We start from the raw sequence: 16395 nt of genomic DNA, 5'->3' as shown, positions 1-16395 counted from the left end.
GTGTTGATTTTAAACTTGTGTATACTTCTTTGGTATGATATACACGTAGTATATTTTTCACAACTGATACCTTCACTTTTGTATTTATTAATATTTTTAATATAATGATAATATATATATATATATATATATATATATATATATATCTATATATACACATTGATTGGCTGTCTTTGTCACTTTATATATAGACTGGTCAGTTTTCACTGTCACTTTAAATTGTTATGTAGCATCGGGTGTGTCTGACCCCTTAATTACTTGTATTTGAGCGCATGCACTTATGTTTCTAAGGCTTGAGAAAGACCCGTGTGTCGAAACGTTGCCTGTAAAATAAACTCACCTTACCATTTGAGTGCTGAGCCTCTGCTTCTTTATGTTGTACTCACAAGATGGCGGCGTGCCCTTTATAAAAATAACCAAGGTGCAAAAGTTTCCAAGAGGGTCTCTTCAGACCCTCTAGAGAACCCTGGCTCCTCTTGGAGGTTGAATACAGGTACTGCAATCGAACATGCAAGTCAATGGAGCCCAGCTTTCTGATCACAATGTGAGTAGTAAACTATTTTTAAAAAAATAAAAAATGGGAAAAAAATAAAAGTAGCTAAAGTGTTTTTTTTTTCCAAAATGTGGTAACATTTAAAAATAATTATGCAGTGATGTCACCATCAGGGGAACCATCCAGTTCCAGCAAAATGTAAAAAAAAAAAAAAAAAAAAAAAAGTTCAAAAATAATAAAATAAAAAATATTATGAGCAAGTTCTAAAATTACCGCTGTATCCTCCCAAAAATCCTGACATGAAAAGTGTTAAAATAAAAGCATTTCAAATACCTAACGGGTGTCTACTTCCCAAATGTGGCCTTGTAGCCCACTGTACTCGAGTGATGTTGCTGAACACATATTGGGGTGTTTGATGTATACCTGGAGCTATAAATTCATACCTGAAGTACAATTTAGAAACATAGAAAGTGAGGGCAGATAAGAACCAGTAGGCCCATCCAGTCTGCCCAGTCTGCCCAAATGTGAGTTTATCGAGGCGGAGGTGCTACTTCAGTTGTCTAAGGTAAAGACAAATAAGTCGATGGGGCCTGATGGGATACACCCCAAGTTATTAAAAGAGCTTGGGGGTGTACTAGCAAAACCGTTAACTGATATATTTAACGAATCATTAGTAACGGGAGTTGTCCCTGGGGATTGGAAAGTAGCGAATGTTGTGCCCATTCACAAAAAAGGCAGTAGGGAGGAGTCAGGCAACTACAGGCCAGTTAGTCTTACATCTGTAGTGGGGAAATTAATGGAAACAATGTTAAAGGAAAGGATTGTTGAACATCTGATGTCACATGGGTTTCAAGATCAGAAACAACATGGATTTTCCTCAGGAAGATCTTGCCAAACAAATCTTATTGATTTTTTTGATTGAGTGACTAAAGTAATTGATCAAGGTGGTGCAGTAGACATTGCGTATCTGGATTTCAGTAAGGCCTTTGACACTGTCCCACATAGAAGACTTATAAATAAACTGCAATCTCTGGGTTTAGATCCCAATGTTATTGAATGGATTCAGGAGTGGCTGAGTGACAGACAACAGAGGGTTGTAGTATATTCAGAACAAGGTCTTGTTACCAGTGGGATACCTCAGGGATCTGTACTTGGACCCATTCTCTTTAATATTTTTATTAGTGATATTGAAGATGGACTTGATGGAAAGGTATGTTTATTTGCTGAAGACACAAAAATTTGCAACAGGATTGATGTTCCTGGAGGAAGAAGCCAAATGGCAAACGATCTAGGTAAACTGGAAAAATGGTCAGAGCTGTGGCAATTGGCATTTAATGTAGATAAATGCAAAGTAATGCACCTGGGGCATAAAAACCCAAGGGCAGAGTACAGAATATTTGGTACTGTCCTAACCTCAACGTGTGAGGAAAGGGATTTAGGGGTAATTATTTCTGAGGATTTAAAGGTAGGCAGACAATGCAGTAAAGCAGCAGGTAATGCTAGCAGAATGCTTGGTTGTATAGCGAGAGGTATTAGCAGTAGTAAGAGGGAAGTGCTCATGCCGTTGTACAGATCACTGGTGAGACCTCACTTGGAGTATTGTGTACAGTACTTGAGACCGTATCTCCAGAAAGATATAGAAATGTTGGAGAAAGTTCAGAGAAGGGCTACTAAAATGGTTTATGTATTACAAGATAAACCTTACCAGGACAGGTTAAAGGATCTTAACCTATATAGCCTGGAAAAAAGACGGGACAGGGGGGGATATGATAGAAACATTTAAATACTTAAAGGGAATCAACAAGGTAAAGGAAGAGAGTTTATTTAAAAGAAGAAATACTACCACAACAAGAGGACACAAGCATAAACTAGAGGGGCAAAGGTTTAATGGTAACATCAGAAAATATTACTTTACGGAAAGGGTAGTGGACGCATGGAATAGCCTCCCGGCAGAGGTGGTAGATGTTAATACAGTGAAGTCATTTAAGCAAGCATGGGATAGGCATAAGGCCAAGCTAGATATAGGATAAGGGCAAGTACTAAAGGAAAGTACTCAGAGGTTGGGCAGACTGGATGGGCCTACTGGTTCTTATCTGCCGTCACTTTCTATGTTTCTATGTTTCTATACCCAAATCTACCTGTCTTCTTCCGATCTCTCTCCATCTCTCATGTCCCGTATTACCAATTGCTTGTCTGCTATTTCTTCATGGATGTCACAACGCTACCTGAAACTTAATCTTTCTAAAACTAAACTAATCAACTTCCTTCCTTCCATCTCCACTCCACTACCTGAATTATCTATCACCATTATCAACACGACTACCTCTCCTACTAACCATGCCCTGATGCCTTGGGGTCATCCTTGACTCTAACCTTTCCTTCATCCCTCACATTCAGTCCCTCGCCAGATCCTGCCGCTTGCACCTAAAAAAATCTCTCACATCTGCCCATTCCTCACCCAAGAATCCACAAAAACTCTGTTTCATTCACTTATCATTTCCCGTCTTGACTACAGCAACACTCTTCTGGTTGGCATTCCACTGTCTCGACTCTCTCCTCTACAATCTGTCCTAAATGCTGCTGCTCCTCTTCTGCTTCCCCACTCTGTGAAATCCTCCACTGGCTCCCAATAACCTTTAGAATTAAATTTAAAATAGTGGTTCTAATGCATAAGGCCCTCCATAACACTGCTCCTCCATACACTTCTGCCCTCATAAGCAAATATTCTCCTACTCGATCCTTACGTTCTTCCCATTGGCTAAAGCTCTCCTCGTCACTTATCACCTCTTCCTTTTCCCGTCTACAAGATTTCACTCGGGCTGCCCCATATCTCTGGAATCTACTTCCACCAAACCTTCAGCATTCACTCTCCCTCCCAACATTCAAGAAACATCTCAAAACTCACTTCTTCAGAGAAGCATACCATCTTAGCTGCAAGAACTTCCTTGTCATTGATACAACCACCACACTACCTCTCACCCTTTCTCTGGGTGGATTGTTGGCGCTATATAAATAAAAGATAATAATAATAAAAAAATGCACACTTCCCAAATGCCAAAGGGATTTACCTCCTAAACAGCCCAAGAAACTCGTGCATGGGGGGTATCACTGTACTCGGGAGATGTTGCTGAACACATATGGGGGTGTTGTTCAGCAAAAACACAAAATACATTACTACCATAAAGTTTAACAAAGGGTGGTCAAATTAGTGCATGGGAAGGGTTGAAATACCTTGGGGTGTCTAGTTTTCAAAAATATATGGTTTGATGGGGTAAATTGCATTGGTCGGCTTTAAAGATACCTGAAATAGCACATGGGGCAGAATGACCAGATTTGAGGAAAAAATTGGTTTTGAAATAGCAAAACGGTACTTGCAATTATTGCCCAATAACTTGCAGAAAAAAGCAACAAAAAAAAAAACCATAAAAAACATTGGGTATTTCTAAACTCGGGACAAATAGAATATATTTAGGATATTAGATGAAATGATATGTTAAAGAGGGAATGGTATGTGATTGTAGTTTTGTTTCACTGTAATTTTATATAACTGTTTTTATTTTATATTATTAACATTGTTAAATGCAATATTCTTGTATAATACAGAGTCTTCTATTGTTTCATTTTTTACATTTAGAAATAAAACGACCATATATTACAAAAATAAAGCAACATCTTACCACTTTATAAGTAACATTTGATATTTGGTATATAAAGTGCAAACTAGTTTTTCATGCTATATCTATGGCGCTTACCACTAGTCCAGTAGCACACACCAGGGAATAGCTGTTAAATGTAACAGTGTGGAAAATGAGCCTGGGCTGTCTTGAGTTTGAATTTGGACCACTACCAGACGCAACCTTTTCTTTTTTAGAAGGTAGGGATGGATTAATATGCAATATTCCATACAGCCATCATGGTTCTTCAATATAATTAGTCTGCAGTATTTATATCATTACTCATTCCATAGTGATTTTTTGATGGGACTGGATTGCTTGAGGTCTTCTATTTCTGGGCTAACTTACTGTGTCCTGCACTGTGAGAAATCTATCTCAGAAAATCAGCTGTGTGCTATTTGTAATACAGTACATGCATTTTATAAAATGTTGGCTCCTTGGCTCATAATTCTTCTAGTCTAATCTTGCCTGATACAACACAATATACTTCATGAGATTCAGCTGTATATGTTGTAATTTATTGTGAAGATCCTGTTATTTAATGTTTACTATAGTATAGTGTGATCACTATAGTATAGTGTGGTATATATATATGTGGTCACAGCACATTGTCGGGGAGAGAATGGGAACCTCTGAAGAGATGAAGGTAGTAATGTTCATTAGGCAAAAAAACATATTTACACATTTTGGTTGTGAAATGTGGAAATTCAACTAGAGTACATAGGACAAAAGAGACCGTATTGGAAGAGAGGTGTAGAAGGGGCATACAGTGCTAATGAGAGATTGACAGATAGGCAGATGAGTGCAGGATTATTCTCCAATCTGATTATCTCTCCACCTTGGACTCTCTCTTCTCCTGCACTGAAAATCTTTGTTTGTTTCTCTCTCTCATACTCCTAAGACCCACCCTTGAAGGTGTAACACAGAATCCTTTGCACTTCTTTTCCTGCCCTTCACTCAGAATGGTCCTCTTTAAGGCCAAATTCAATTTCCAAAGGCGTGTAAAGCTTGCTCAAACTCTATGGCTTCTCTCGTGGCTCGCTGTCCTTATAGGATGCCTGACTTTTGGAATAGGGATTTTCCTAAAGGTGCAACTTTGGATACACAATGAGATAATGGATAACACAGCAGCACATGCTGTCCCAAGTACAGTGATAACAGCTGGGTTGGTAGGTATCCTCCTTGGTCTCTATGCAGGAAAGATCAGCCAAGACTCCCTGGATATTGCCAAGTACCCACGATGGAAACCCTTTATGATGCCCTTTTTTTTTGTTTCTGTCTTGAGCTGCATGATTTGCCTAGCTGCGCTAGTTTTAAGTGTTGCAATGAGAGGGACTCTGGAGGAATCACTAAAAATTGGGCTACAGAATGGAATCAGGTTTTACAAAGATACAGATATCCCAGGTCGTTGTTATCAGAAGAAGTCCATGGACAAGCTACAAATGGAATACCAGTGCTGTGGAAACAATCATTACAAAGATTGGTTTGAGGTACAATGGATCAGCAATCGCTACTTGGACTTTGGCTCCAAGGAAGTGAAAGAGTGAGTAAGTTATTTTAGTATATATACAAGACAATAATGGTTATTATTAATCATAATTTCTGCATGGGAGTTAAAGCCAGGTATTAGGGCTTAGCCAGCCTTTCATCTTCAAGAAATCTAATTGATTTAATTATTGATTTTACAAGGCCAACCACAATGTCCTTACTGCAGAAGCTTACTGAGTGAGGTTGGACCTTTATAATTTATAAAGTCAGTGAGTTGAAACTGCAACTCTTCTGCAATTTATTTTGGCAATTACCACTTCAATGAGTAAACCCCATAGTGAGAAATAGCTATAACTGCATTGCTTTAATGCATGAGGCTTATGATTTACAGATTTATTTATTTTTCCTTACTATGTGCATGTATTGTATAACAAATGTAACTATTGCTTTACCCGAATGGTAAATAAATTAGACTGTATTTGATAAGCACCTTTTCTTATTTGATCTTTCATCCAACCTGCTTAAACATATCTTATTTCTGCAGTCGCATAAAAAGTAATGTGGATGGCCGATACCTGATGGACAGTGTCCCATTCAGTTGTTGTAATCCAAGCTCCCCACGGCCTTGCATCCATATCCAGATCACCAACAACTCAGCCCATTACAGCTACAACTATCAGACGGATGAGCTGAATATTTGGGTGAGGGGTTGCAGGGAGGTACTACTAAGTTACTACACTGGAATCATGGCCACCAACGGGGTAGCTGTCACTCTGTCCTTTATTCTGGAGGTGAGTGGTGTAACAAGCATTTATTATACAACCCCCCCCGCACACACACACACATACAGTGATGAATTTCCTATAGTAGTTTGCAAAACCTAGGCAACATTATATAGATTGCAAACCCACGAGACTAGGCCCTTCTAGTACAGCAGCTAGTTTTTGTGGGTCCATAGCAAAACCCTTATTGGAGATTATGTAGCCTAAGAACCTCACTTGTGATTGGTGGACCATTTCGAGTTTACGGATCAAACCCTGTTCTCGTAATCTCTATAAGACCCTAGTGACATCCACAGTAGTGGGTCTCCAATGAAGGAAACTGGATAAGGTTGTCATCCAGGTAAATGACCTCATAGAACGTCATTAATTCTTAGAAGATAGCGTTGCATTGACCGAAAGACCGTAGCTCCCTTAAGGCGGTCACAAAGTTCAGTGATTAACGGAATTGGGCAAGCGTTTTATTGGTAATGTGATTGAGTAATTGGTAATTGAGTGATTGGTAATTGTAATCAATACATGGCCTTAACTTGCCAATCAAAAAACATGCTGCAGCTGGAGAAGTAGATTTATGAATGACTCCCTGTGATAGCGCATCTGCAATAGACTCCTCCATGGCTTTGTTCTCTGCAGCAGACAGGGTGTATGCACAGCCCTAAGCAGGTATGGCTCCAGGTTGCAGGTCTATGGCAAAGTCATAAGCAGGGGCGGGCTGGGCCGGGGGGCAGGGGGGCAATTGCCCCCCAGGCCGCCCTAAATCCGGGCCGGTGGGCCGGACAGACGACCGGCAGACAGGCATTCAATGCGGCTGCGGCCGCAAAGTTAAAAACTAAGCGGCCGCGAGCAGGATTGAATGCGGCCGTCATGCGTACCTGGCGGGGGAGGGAGGGGGGCGGTCCTCCCCGGCTGCCGCTTATCTGAGGGCTGCCACTATGCCGGCACGCCTTCAGAAACGGTGCGCACGGCAACTGTGACTGTGCGCCGGGACTTGATGTCAAATCCCGGCGCACAACACTGAAGCCACACCCACCGTCTCAGTGCACAGGACAGGAAGAAGAAGAAGTAGAAGTAGAAGAAGAAGAGGAGGAAGAGGAAAAGTGAGAGTGAAAGAAGAAAAGGTAGGAGAGAGTTGATTAGTAAGTGTGTGAGAGTGATGGGTGTTATGCTGAATGTAAGTGTGTGAGAGTGATGGGTGTTATGCTGAATGTAAGTGTGTGAGAGTGATGGGTGTTATGCTGAATGTAAGTGTGTGAGAGTGATGGGTGTTATGCTAAATGTAAGTGTGTGAGAGTGATGGGTGTTATGCTGAATGTAAGTGTGTGAGAGTGATGGGTGTTATGCTGAATGTAAGTGTGTGAGAGTGATGGGTGTTATGCTGAATGTAAGTGTGTGAGAGTGATGGGTGTTATGCTAAATGTAAGTGTGTGAGAGTGATGGGTGTTATGCTGAATGTAAGTGTGTGAGAGTGATGGGTGTTATGCTAAATACGTGTGTGAGAGTGATGGGTGTTATGCTGAATGTACGTGTGTGAGAGTGATGGGTGTTATGCTAAATGTAAGTGTGTGAGAGTGATGGGTGTTATGCTAAATGTAAGTGTGTGAGAGTGATGGGTGTTATGCTGAATGTATGTGTTAGAGAGTTATGGGTGTTATGCTGAATGTAAGTGTGTGAGAGTGATGGGTGTTATGCTGAATGTAAGTGTGTGAGAGTGATGGGTGTTATGCTAAATGTAAGTGTGTGAGAGTGATGGGTGTTATGCTAAATGTAAGTGTGTGAGAGTGATGGGTGTTATGCTGAATGTAAGTGTGTGAGAGTAGTGGGTGTTATGCTGAATGTAAGTGTGTGAGAGTGATGGGTGTTATGTTGAATGTAAGTGTGTGAGAGTGATGGGTGTTATGCTGAATGTAAGTGTGTGAGAGTGATGGGTGTTATGCTGAATGTTTGTGAATGAGTTTCAGATAGCATGGATGTGTAAGTGTTGGGGGATAGCGTGGCATAGGGAGTCCGTAATCACATTCCTTTCATGCCCAGATTCCAGCATGTAGTGGCTGCCTAGGCATGATAGGAGTGTGATTGCTGTTATAAATTATTTTTTGGTCCAACTTCGGTGTGTTAACACTTTTATTGGACAGAATAATTCAATGACAGTATTAATATATATATATATATATTTATATATATAATTGCAAACAGCAATCACACTCCTATCATGCTAAGTCAGCCAGCACATGCTAGAACCTGGACATGATAGGATTGTGATTGTTGTTATATATATGTGTATATATATATATATATATATATATATATATATATATATATATATATATATATATATATATATAGATATATATATATATATATATATATATATATATATATATAGATATATATATATATATATATGTGTGTGTGTTAATATTATTGTTGATTTTTTTGTCTAATTTTGGTGTTACTTTTAATAAAGTACTTTAAAGTTTTTTTTTGTTTTTTTTTCAGTTTTGGCCAAGTGAATGCTGAATTTTTAGTTTCAGTACAGAATTTTCATTTCGGTGCATCCCTACTATATACTATGCCAGTCACTAAAGTGGTAAGCCTACACCACATCAATGTTTGGCTTAGTATATAGTGATAGGGGTTGTCAGTGTCTGGCTCAATGTATAGGCACACATTGACGGTGGTGCTGCGTAATCCCTAAGTATATAATGATAACAGTTATGCTGTACCCCTGTCAATGTTTGCCTAACCATAGAAACTATGCAGTTTTAAAGTGTGTGTGGGGGGGTGCCACATACAGGGTCTGCCACAGGTGCCAAATACTCTAGGTACGCCCCTGCATCATGCGGCTGTCAGACCCAACGGCCATGCCTCAGCTCCTCTTCCCACGTCTTAAAAGGGGTGTGATGAAGAGCTGAGGCATGCGGTGTGTGCACGCCGGCCACTTTAATTTCATTAGGCGCTGGTGGAGTGACTGCCGCACGACGGCCGCTTTCAATGTCGCTCGCAGTCGCTTTGATGGTGCAATGGGCCAGTTGACTAGACTTGCCCCCCAGGCCTTAGGCTGCCAGCCCTCCCCTGGTCATAAGACCTGTGGGGAGGTAGAGTATTCCTTAGGGAGCGAAGATACAGAGGACGTACATATGTACAGCCTACTGAAACAAGTAGCAGCACACAGACGACCAGGACATAGCAGCTGTGCACTGTTTTCTTTTTTTGCAACCAAGGACCACCGGAAAATTAGAAATATTGCCTTACTTGGAATTGCAATGTTTCATGGTGAGGAGCCCCTACAGCCACAGTCAAGGGAACACTCTTGTGAGTACAACAACCCAACAAACCCATGCATGGGGGTATCACTGTACTCTGGAGATGTTGCCGAACACATATTGGAGAGTTTTGTGATAGTGACATATACTAGGAGCTGTAAATTACCGTATTTGCTCGATTATAAGACAAAGTTTTTTTCAGAGCAAATGCTCTGTAAAATACCCCTCGTCTTATAATCAGACCTCATATAGGTCTGACTATGAGACGACTAAGATCCAGATCCCCCGCAGCTGCAGGGGACCTCCTGTCTCCCCCCCCCCCCGGCCCACTTACCGGTACTTCTGAGTCCCCGGTGTGTAGCTGGGGCAGCGTGTAGATGTCTATGCGATTCGCGTAGACAACTTCCGCTGCAGCAGGAAGGAGGTGTGGCTAGCAGCGAGGGTTGTGTCCATCGCGCAGACCTTCCCCGGCTGTCAGAGATCAGAGTTCCCCGCACTGGTGCCGGTGCGGTGCGGGTGCAGGGGAGGGTTGGGGCTGGTTTCCACACTCACGTGGAGACTGAAAAACCCTCTCCCCCTGTCCCTGAAGCTGCCTCTGGCAGCCGAGACGCAATTCCTGGTCTATAGGGAGGACTCTCTTTGATCACTCCTGTAGGCTTCCATGCCTACAGGCGTGATCAAAGGGCTTGTGGAGGCTTGTTTTTGCTGTTGCTGGTCAGCAGCAGCGTTCTGTACAAAACGGGTATTAACCCCTAAAATACTGCGACTGCGATCAGGCAACAGGGGGATGTTGTGTTGTGATCCAATCAACACACAACCCCCTTCCCTGAAGCCGCCTGCGGCAGCTGAAGACACGATTGCTGGTTTTCCTGCAATCGTGTTTTCAGCCTACGGAATCACTCTGTGATCCAGACACCTGGGCAGACAGCAGCAGCAGCAGCGCCCCCGCGATCACCACGATTGCGGTGGCATTTTTTTTGGATGAGCTACGTGGTACGTCCCGGTCTGACGGTGACATGTGACCAGGAAGTACCAGGTACGTCCCGGTACTGAAGGGGTTAAATATTCCTGTGTTTTCACCTCACCTGTGTTGTCTGATGCTTGGGGTGTGCTGCTATGATGCTTTTCAGGACAATAGTCACACTCAGCTAAGCTTCCGCTATCCACAGTGCCAACGCAGCTTCGGTGCCGTGACGTCCCCTCTTATCTCTACAACGCTGGTTCTGTCTGGCGCTGAAGGGGTTAATTGTCGGCGTCCCAGCAGGAGGAAGCAACATTCGGTGGGAGTACCTAGTCAGGGTACAGGGCATCCCTTCACATGCCCTTTAGGATATCCTGACTTTTTTGCAGTTGCAGGTATATCTCCTTCCTGCTGCATTTTTCCCTGTTGACGGAAGCCAGCATTGTAACCTTACAATTGAAAATCAACCCCAGAGTTTATTCCTGTGATTTCATCCTTTCATGTCAATCCGTTGGTTCTTATCCACGTCATCCTAAATTAAAATTAAAATGAAATCCGGCGACATTTTTATTTTTCATTGGCAAAGGGTAAAAAACTTTTATAAGAATTTTCTCTTCAAACTATATATGCAGTGTATTTGGTATATGTTTATGAAGTGATTGTATGATGTATACATTTTTTCTCACATTTGTCAATGAGATAAAAATAAAAATACTTAGAATCTTTAGGGCAGATTGAGTATCATGGGCCTGGTACTGAGGATTAAAATAGACAGAATCTAAACTCCTCGGCATTGATGTGTACTGGATAAAGATGACATCAATGCGAGGCAGATTATATAGGATAGAATCTTATGTGATGGGATTGGGAGTACATCAGTACACTAAAAATGTAATCATACACGGGACACCTGAAGGCACAATTTAGTGCCACTAATCCTTTTCAATAAAATATGAAGATTGAAATAGAGTAAATAACACAGGCTCTACCACACACACAACCACACCAACACCCACACACACCAGGACAGGCTCTGCTACACTGACACCCACACCTGGACAGGTAAGCTACAAACAAAAAAAAGTATTTTCCACACTGCTGCGTCATTGTGTTTTTGCCCCCTTCTGTATCGCCCCCAGCCAGCACTATGTGTATTTATGCCCTCAGCCTGCCCCTCTCTTTAGTATTGATTTATATAATAGCCCCAGCTGCCCCCCTTGTGGATTGATGCCGCCGGCCCAGATAAAATGCTGCCCTGCAGTATGGGGGATGTATATCTGACTAGTTGGTTCCCTTCCATGGGTCTATACATCCTCCATACTGTAGGGCAGCATTTAATTTGGGATGGTCAGCAATATTAATCATCAAAAACGAACAAACTACCAATAATGGTAGAAATACATGCACTGTACATATATAAACACCAAAAACTAATGCAAGGAGAGCACGTAAGGAAAAAAAGGTATATATAAAGTAAATCTTTATTAAACAATATGATTAAATACATATAAAAATATATATATATAATAAAAAGCATCTCGGCACCAAGACACATATAGGAAGGTCCATATGAACAAGGGCACATGACTACAGGAACTAGGATGGAAATACGTATGTATATGAAGGCACAAATAAGAAACACAAGGATGACCACAGCGATAAAGTAAAAAGGAACAAATGAAATACCGTATTTGCTCGATTATAAGACGACCCCGAATATAAGACGACCCCCCAAAATCAAAATATTAATTTAGGAAAAAAACAAAAAGCCTGAATATAAGACGACCCTATAGGAAAAAAGTTTTACCAGTTAATTCATGTAAATTATTTTTTCATGTTTAATAAAAGCTATGATTGAGAAAAATATATTTTTTAAATTTCCTTTTATTTGCCAACCTGCCTCCCCCCAGTTATGCCACTCTGCCCCCAGAAATGCTTTATACCCCCCTATTTGCCACTCTGCCCCATGATATGCCTTATACCCCTATATGCCACTCTGGCATATAGGGGGTTAAAAGGCATATCATGGGGCTGAGTGGCATATAGGGGGTTAAAATGCATTTCTGGAGGTATATAGGCATATCATGGGGCTGAGTGGCATATAGGGGGTTAAAATGCATTTCTGGAGGTCCAGAAATGCATTTTAACCTCCTATATGCCACTCAGCCCCATGATATGCCTTTTAACCCAGCATGTACTGGCTGCCTTGGCTTGATAGGAGTGTGATTGCTGTTAGCAGTTTGATATAGATATATATATATATATATATATATATATATATATATATATATATCTATATCAAACTGCTAACAGCAATCACACTCCTATCAAGCCAAGGCAGCCAGTACATGCTGGAACCTGGGGATGATAGTAGTGGGATTACAGCCTCCCTATGCCATGCTACAACCCCCACCCCCCTTACACATCCATGCTATCACACACAAACACATTTAAATACTCATTCATTCCATTAATCACACATACTTCACACATTAAACACACATTAATCACACATACTTACCCAAAAACCCTCCCCCACCCCCTTACCTGAACTGCAGATCTCTCACTCGAAGACTTCTGCAGGGGACCGGCTGTAGAGCAACTTCTCTGGCCCCGCCCCCAGAGGAGGGAGGGGGAGATAGAGCTCTGTGAGGACGCTGCAAGCTTCCTGTCCTCCTGCTTCTAACAGAAGAGACGCTGCTCGCGACCGGTAAGCAGCATGGCCCCAGCAGACATTTTTTGGGGGGTCTGAGAAGACGACCCCGATTATAAGACGAGGGGTATTTTTCAGAGCATTTGCTCTGGAAAAAACCTCGTCTTATAATCGAGCAAATACGGTAACATACAGCAATGGTACATCAGTGCTCAAAAGTAACTAACCAAACCTAGAAACAAGGCTGAAATGAATGGTGCCAAGTCCAAACGTACCAACCTTTTTTCCTTATGTGCTCTCCTTGCATTAGGTTTTGGTGTTTATATAGTCAGCAATATGTAAAAGTTCTGTGTCCTGGAAAACATGGCCGATGTTGTCATCCTTGTGTATTGCCCCCAGCTAGCCCCACGTCAGCCATGGCACCCAGATTGGAAGCAGGACCTGCCATCCTAGCCTCAAACAGCCTCCCTGTGCCATTATACTTTATAACTAAATACAGGATTAATCTTTATTGCCCCCAGGATTTAGATTCCCCTTAGTTTGCACCCCTTTACCTCTAACTGCACCTCAAGTTAACCTTCTTAAATTAGCTCCTCAGTCCTCACCATTAAATTAACCCTAAAGATCCCATTAACCGTAAACTGCCTCTAAATTAAATCCGACCTCCCTTAACTTTCAGCACCCCAAATATTAATCTGATGTTTACTGTGAGTTTAGTTGCTGAGCAGTGTGGACACATATTACATTACTGTATAATACATTCGTGCGTAATGCAAATAAGCAAATAATCCTTTTTAGGCAGGAAGGAGGATTCATACACTATATTGAAAGGTGCAGGGCCAGTTATCAGTGTGAGTGCAGGGAATGACTGGGAAGGAGTAACTGCTATGAGTCACATTAGGTGAACCAATGAATCGGTTCATTTTAATGAATCACTCGAAATTAACTGATTCACTTTACTGATCTGAACTTCCCATCACTACTCTGTGCGAGCACTTCTCTCGTATGGCCCAGAGGAAGCAGGAACGGAGTCATGTGATGTGACCAATTCATGTGACTCCACTGGGTTCCTGCTTCCCCTGGGCGGATTCAGGAGACGTTGCTCGCACAGCACTGTGCGAGCAACGCACAGTTAAGCAGCAGGGCCCCTGCGGAAGTTAATCTGGCCCTGCGTCCGGGGACGTGTCAGGGGACGTCTGGTCACCCTATCCTAAATCCAGCAATGCTAAGGAAAAGATTACATGCAATGGATGCTAAAATAAGCTTATAGATCTAGATTAAAAGATCAACCCAATGGAAAAGGTGCCCTTATTTCTAGTCAATTTAGTGGAGTTTCTAGAAGTATCATTGCTCTTTGGATAAAGTGGATCTTAATTTAAATGCAAATTCCACAATTTCTATGGGGTAGAGCATAAAATATCACAATGCTCCAAGATGATTTTGTCTTTGGGAGAATAAGTCAGGCCTTGGTGTTTTTTCTCTCTTTATGTTGCTATTATACCTCAATCTCGAGTGCTACAGAAGATATTGTGTAGCAGATAAGGTTCTTACCTGAACAATTACTTTTCCCGTTGTCATTTTGGTCAACCGAATGTTTGCATTATTTTTTTTCTGGTTCGTCTCTTATACATTTATTGCCCTATTTCTGTTTCCTACCCCTACCGTAGATAGGAGGAGCTTCACTTACCTTCAGTGTCCCCAAAGGACAGTTTTTTTGGAGAAACATGTGTAGACTGGAGGAAACCTAGAGTGTTTTGGAGTAGTATTATTGATATGATTTTGATTGAGATAATTTTGTTGGTTGGTATATAAATACTTTGGAGCTGAGATAACAACTGGAAAATCTAACATTTCAGCCCATCAAGTCTGCTCATAGGCCACTGGCTCACTCAATGGCTCATGTAGGTCAAGTAAATATTTTAAGATATTTAATTTACATATAAATATATATATATATATATATATATCAATATATATATATATATATATATATATATACACACATATACAATGTTAGATTAAAGATAAATCACAAACTATTGTTCTAGAAAATTTGCTCAGTATATTTACACACGCTTTTGCTTTAATCCCCTTCAGGTCTTTGTCCTAGTCAGCCTACGCTATCTTCAGACTTCTATGGATATGATCAGCGGTCCTGAGGATGTGGAAGCTGAATCAGAGGGATTCCTTCTGGAAAAGGGTGTAGGGGATACTCTTAACAGCACAATAGAGAAAACTAAGGCCCTCTTTAAGTCCAATCAGGTGGGGACAAATGGTGGTGTGGAAGCCACAGCTAGCTAGGTACTTCAAAATGCTATGCTTAGAGACTTTAGAAATAGCTCAAATACGCATCCACATCCTTTCCAAAATAGATGATGGGATGGGTTATCCCTATGTGTCAGACAAACTATGCATGTATGAGGGATGAGTCAGGGGTGATGGTCTTCCTAGTTGTAGCTGCTAAAATGTAGAATCAGAAGGCGTGAATAAAAGAAAAAAAAGAGAGAAACAGAGAGAGTGTAGTGCTGTGGGAAATACATATATACAAACAAAACCCCCCATATAATATGTAAGACTGCCATACTAATACACAAGTTCTGTTGTAGATACAGTCAAAGAATACTGCAGAGTAATATGGTGCACTGACAAATATACAATACAAATACTGCAAAAAACAAAAACATGAACTAGAGGTGAAACATTCATGTTTCTAAGGAACACATCAGAGACGCTTGTACCACAAGTTGTTTATTTATGTGATAATCTCCAGACCCATTATAAACATCCTTGCTTTAAACATTTGAAAAGGTTACAATATCATAAAAATTACTCTCATTCCCAAAAGGACTGAAAACTCCCACAACCACATAAACCTTGATGGAATCACACACAGACCACTGCCACAGTACAGAGCTGACTATATATGACCCTTCATAAAAAAGCAACCATGGGAGTTTATATAACTTAACAGACTGTACCATGGAGATGAAAAAATAAAATCTCACTACGTGACATGTATAACTAAACAGCCAATCCAGCCTTTCTTCCAGGAGAAATGGGGCAGAGTGGCATTCCGTAACACAA

At 41.2% G+C, this 16395-nt stretch overlaps 1 protein-coding gene across 1 annotated transcript; it reads left to right on the top strand.

Annotated features, from left to right (window-relative positions):
• The first annotated feature begins 5099 nt into the window (after nucleotides 1-5099).
• On the top strand, nucleotides 5100-16291 carry ROM1 (retinal outer segment membrane protein 1). Its single transcript, XM_053448803.1, has 3 exons — nucleotides 5100-5710; nucleotides 6200-6446; nucleotides 15409-16291. Exons 1-3 carry the CDS (start codon nucleotides 5130-5132, stop codon nucleotides 15610-15612), a joined length of 1032 nt encoding a protein of 343 aa, XP_053304778.1. The 5' UTR covers nucleotides 5100-5129; the 3' UTR covers nucleotides 15613-16291.
• Nucleotides 16292-16395: the final 104 nt, after the last annotated feature.

Source organism: Spea bombifrons, chromosome 10 (genome assembly GCF_027358695.1).
Source record: "Spea bombifrons isolate aSpeBom1 chromosome 10, aSpeBom1.2.pri, whole genome shotgun sequence".
In the NCBI taxonomy this organism is placed as follows: Eukaryota; Metazoa; Chordata; class Amphibia; order Anura; family Pelobatidae; genus Spea; species Spea bombifrons.
This window is presented reverse-complemented; position numbering and strand designations above follow the sequence as displayed.

Bases quoted from the DNA above. Each gene is read 5' to 3' on its own strand.
- ROM1 (XM_053448803.1), top strand. From the start codon at position 5,130: ATGGTCCTCTTTAAGGCCAAATTCAATTTCCAAAGGCGTGTAAAGCTT. The intron at 5,711-6,199 runs GTGAGTAAGTTA...TTATTTCTGCAG, and splicing joins GGCTCCAAGGAAGTGAAAGA to TCGCATAAAAAGTAATGTGG. The intron at 6,447-15,408 runs GTGAGTGGTGTA...AATCCCCTTCAG, and splicing joins CTCTGTCCTTTATTCTGGAG to GTCTTTGTCCTAGTCAGCCT.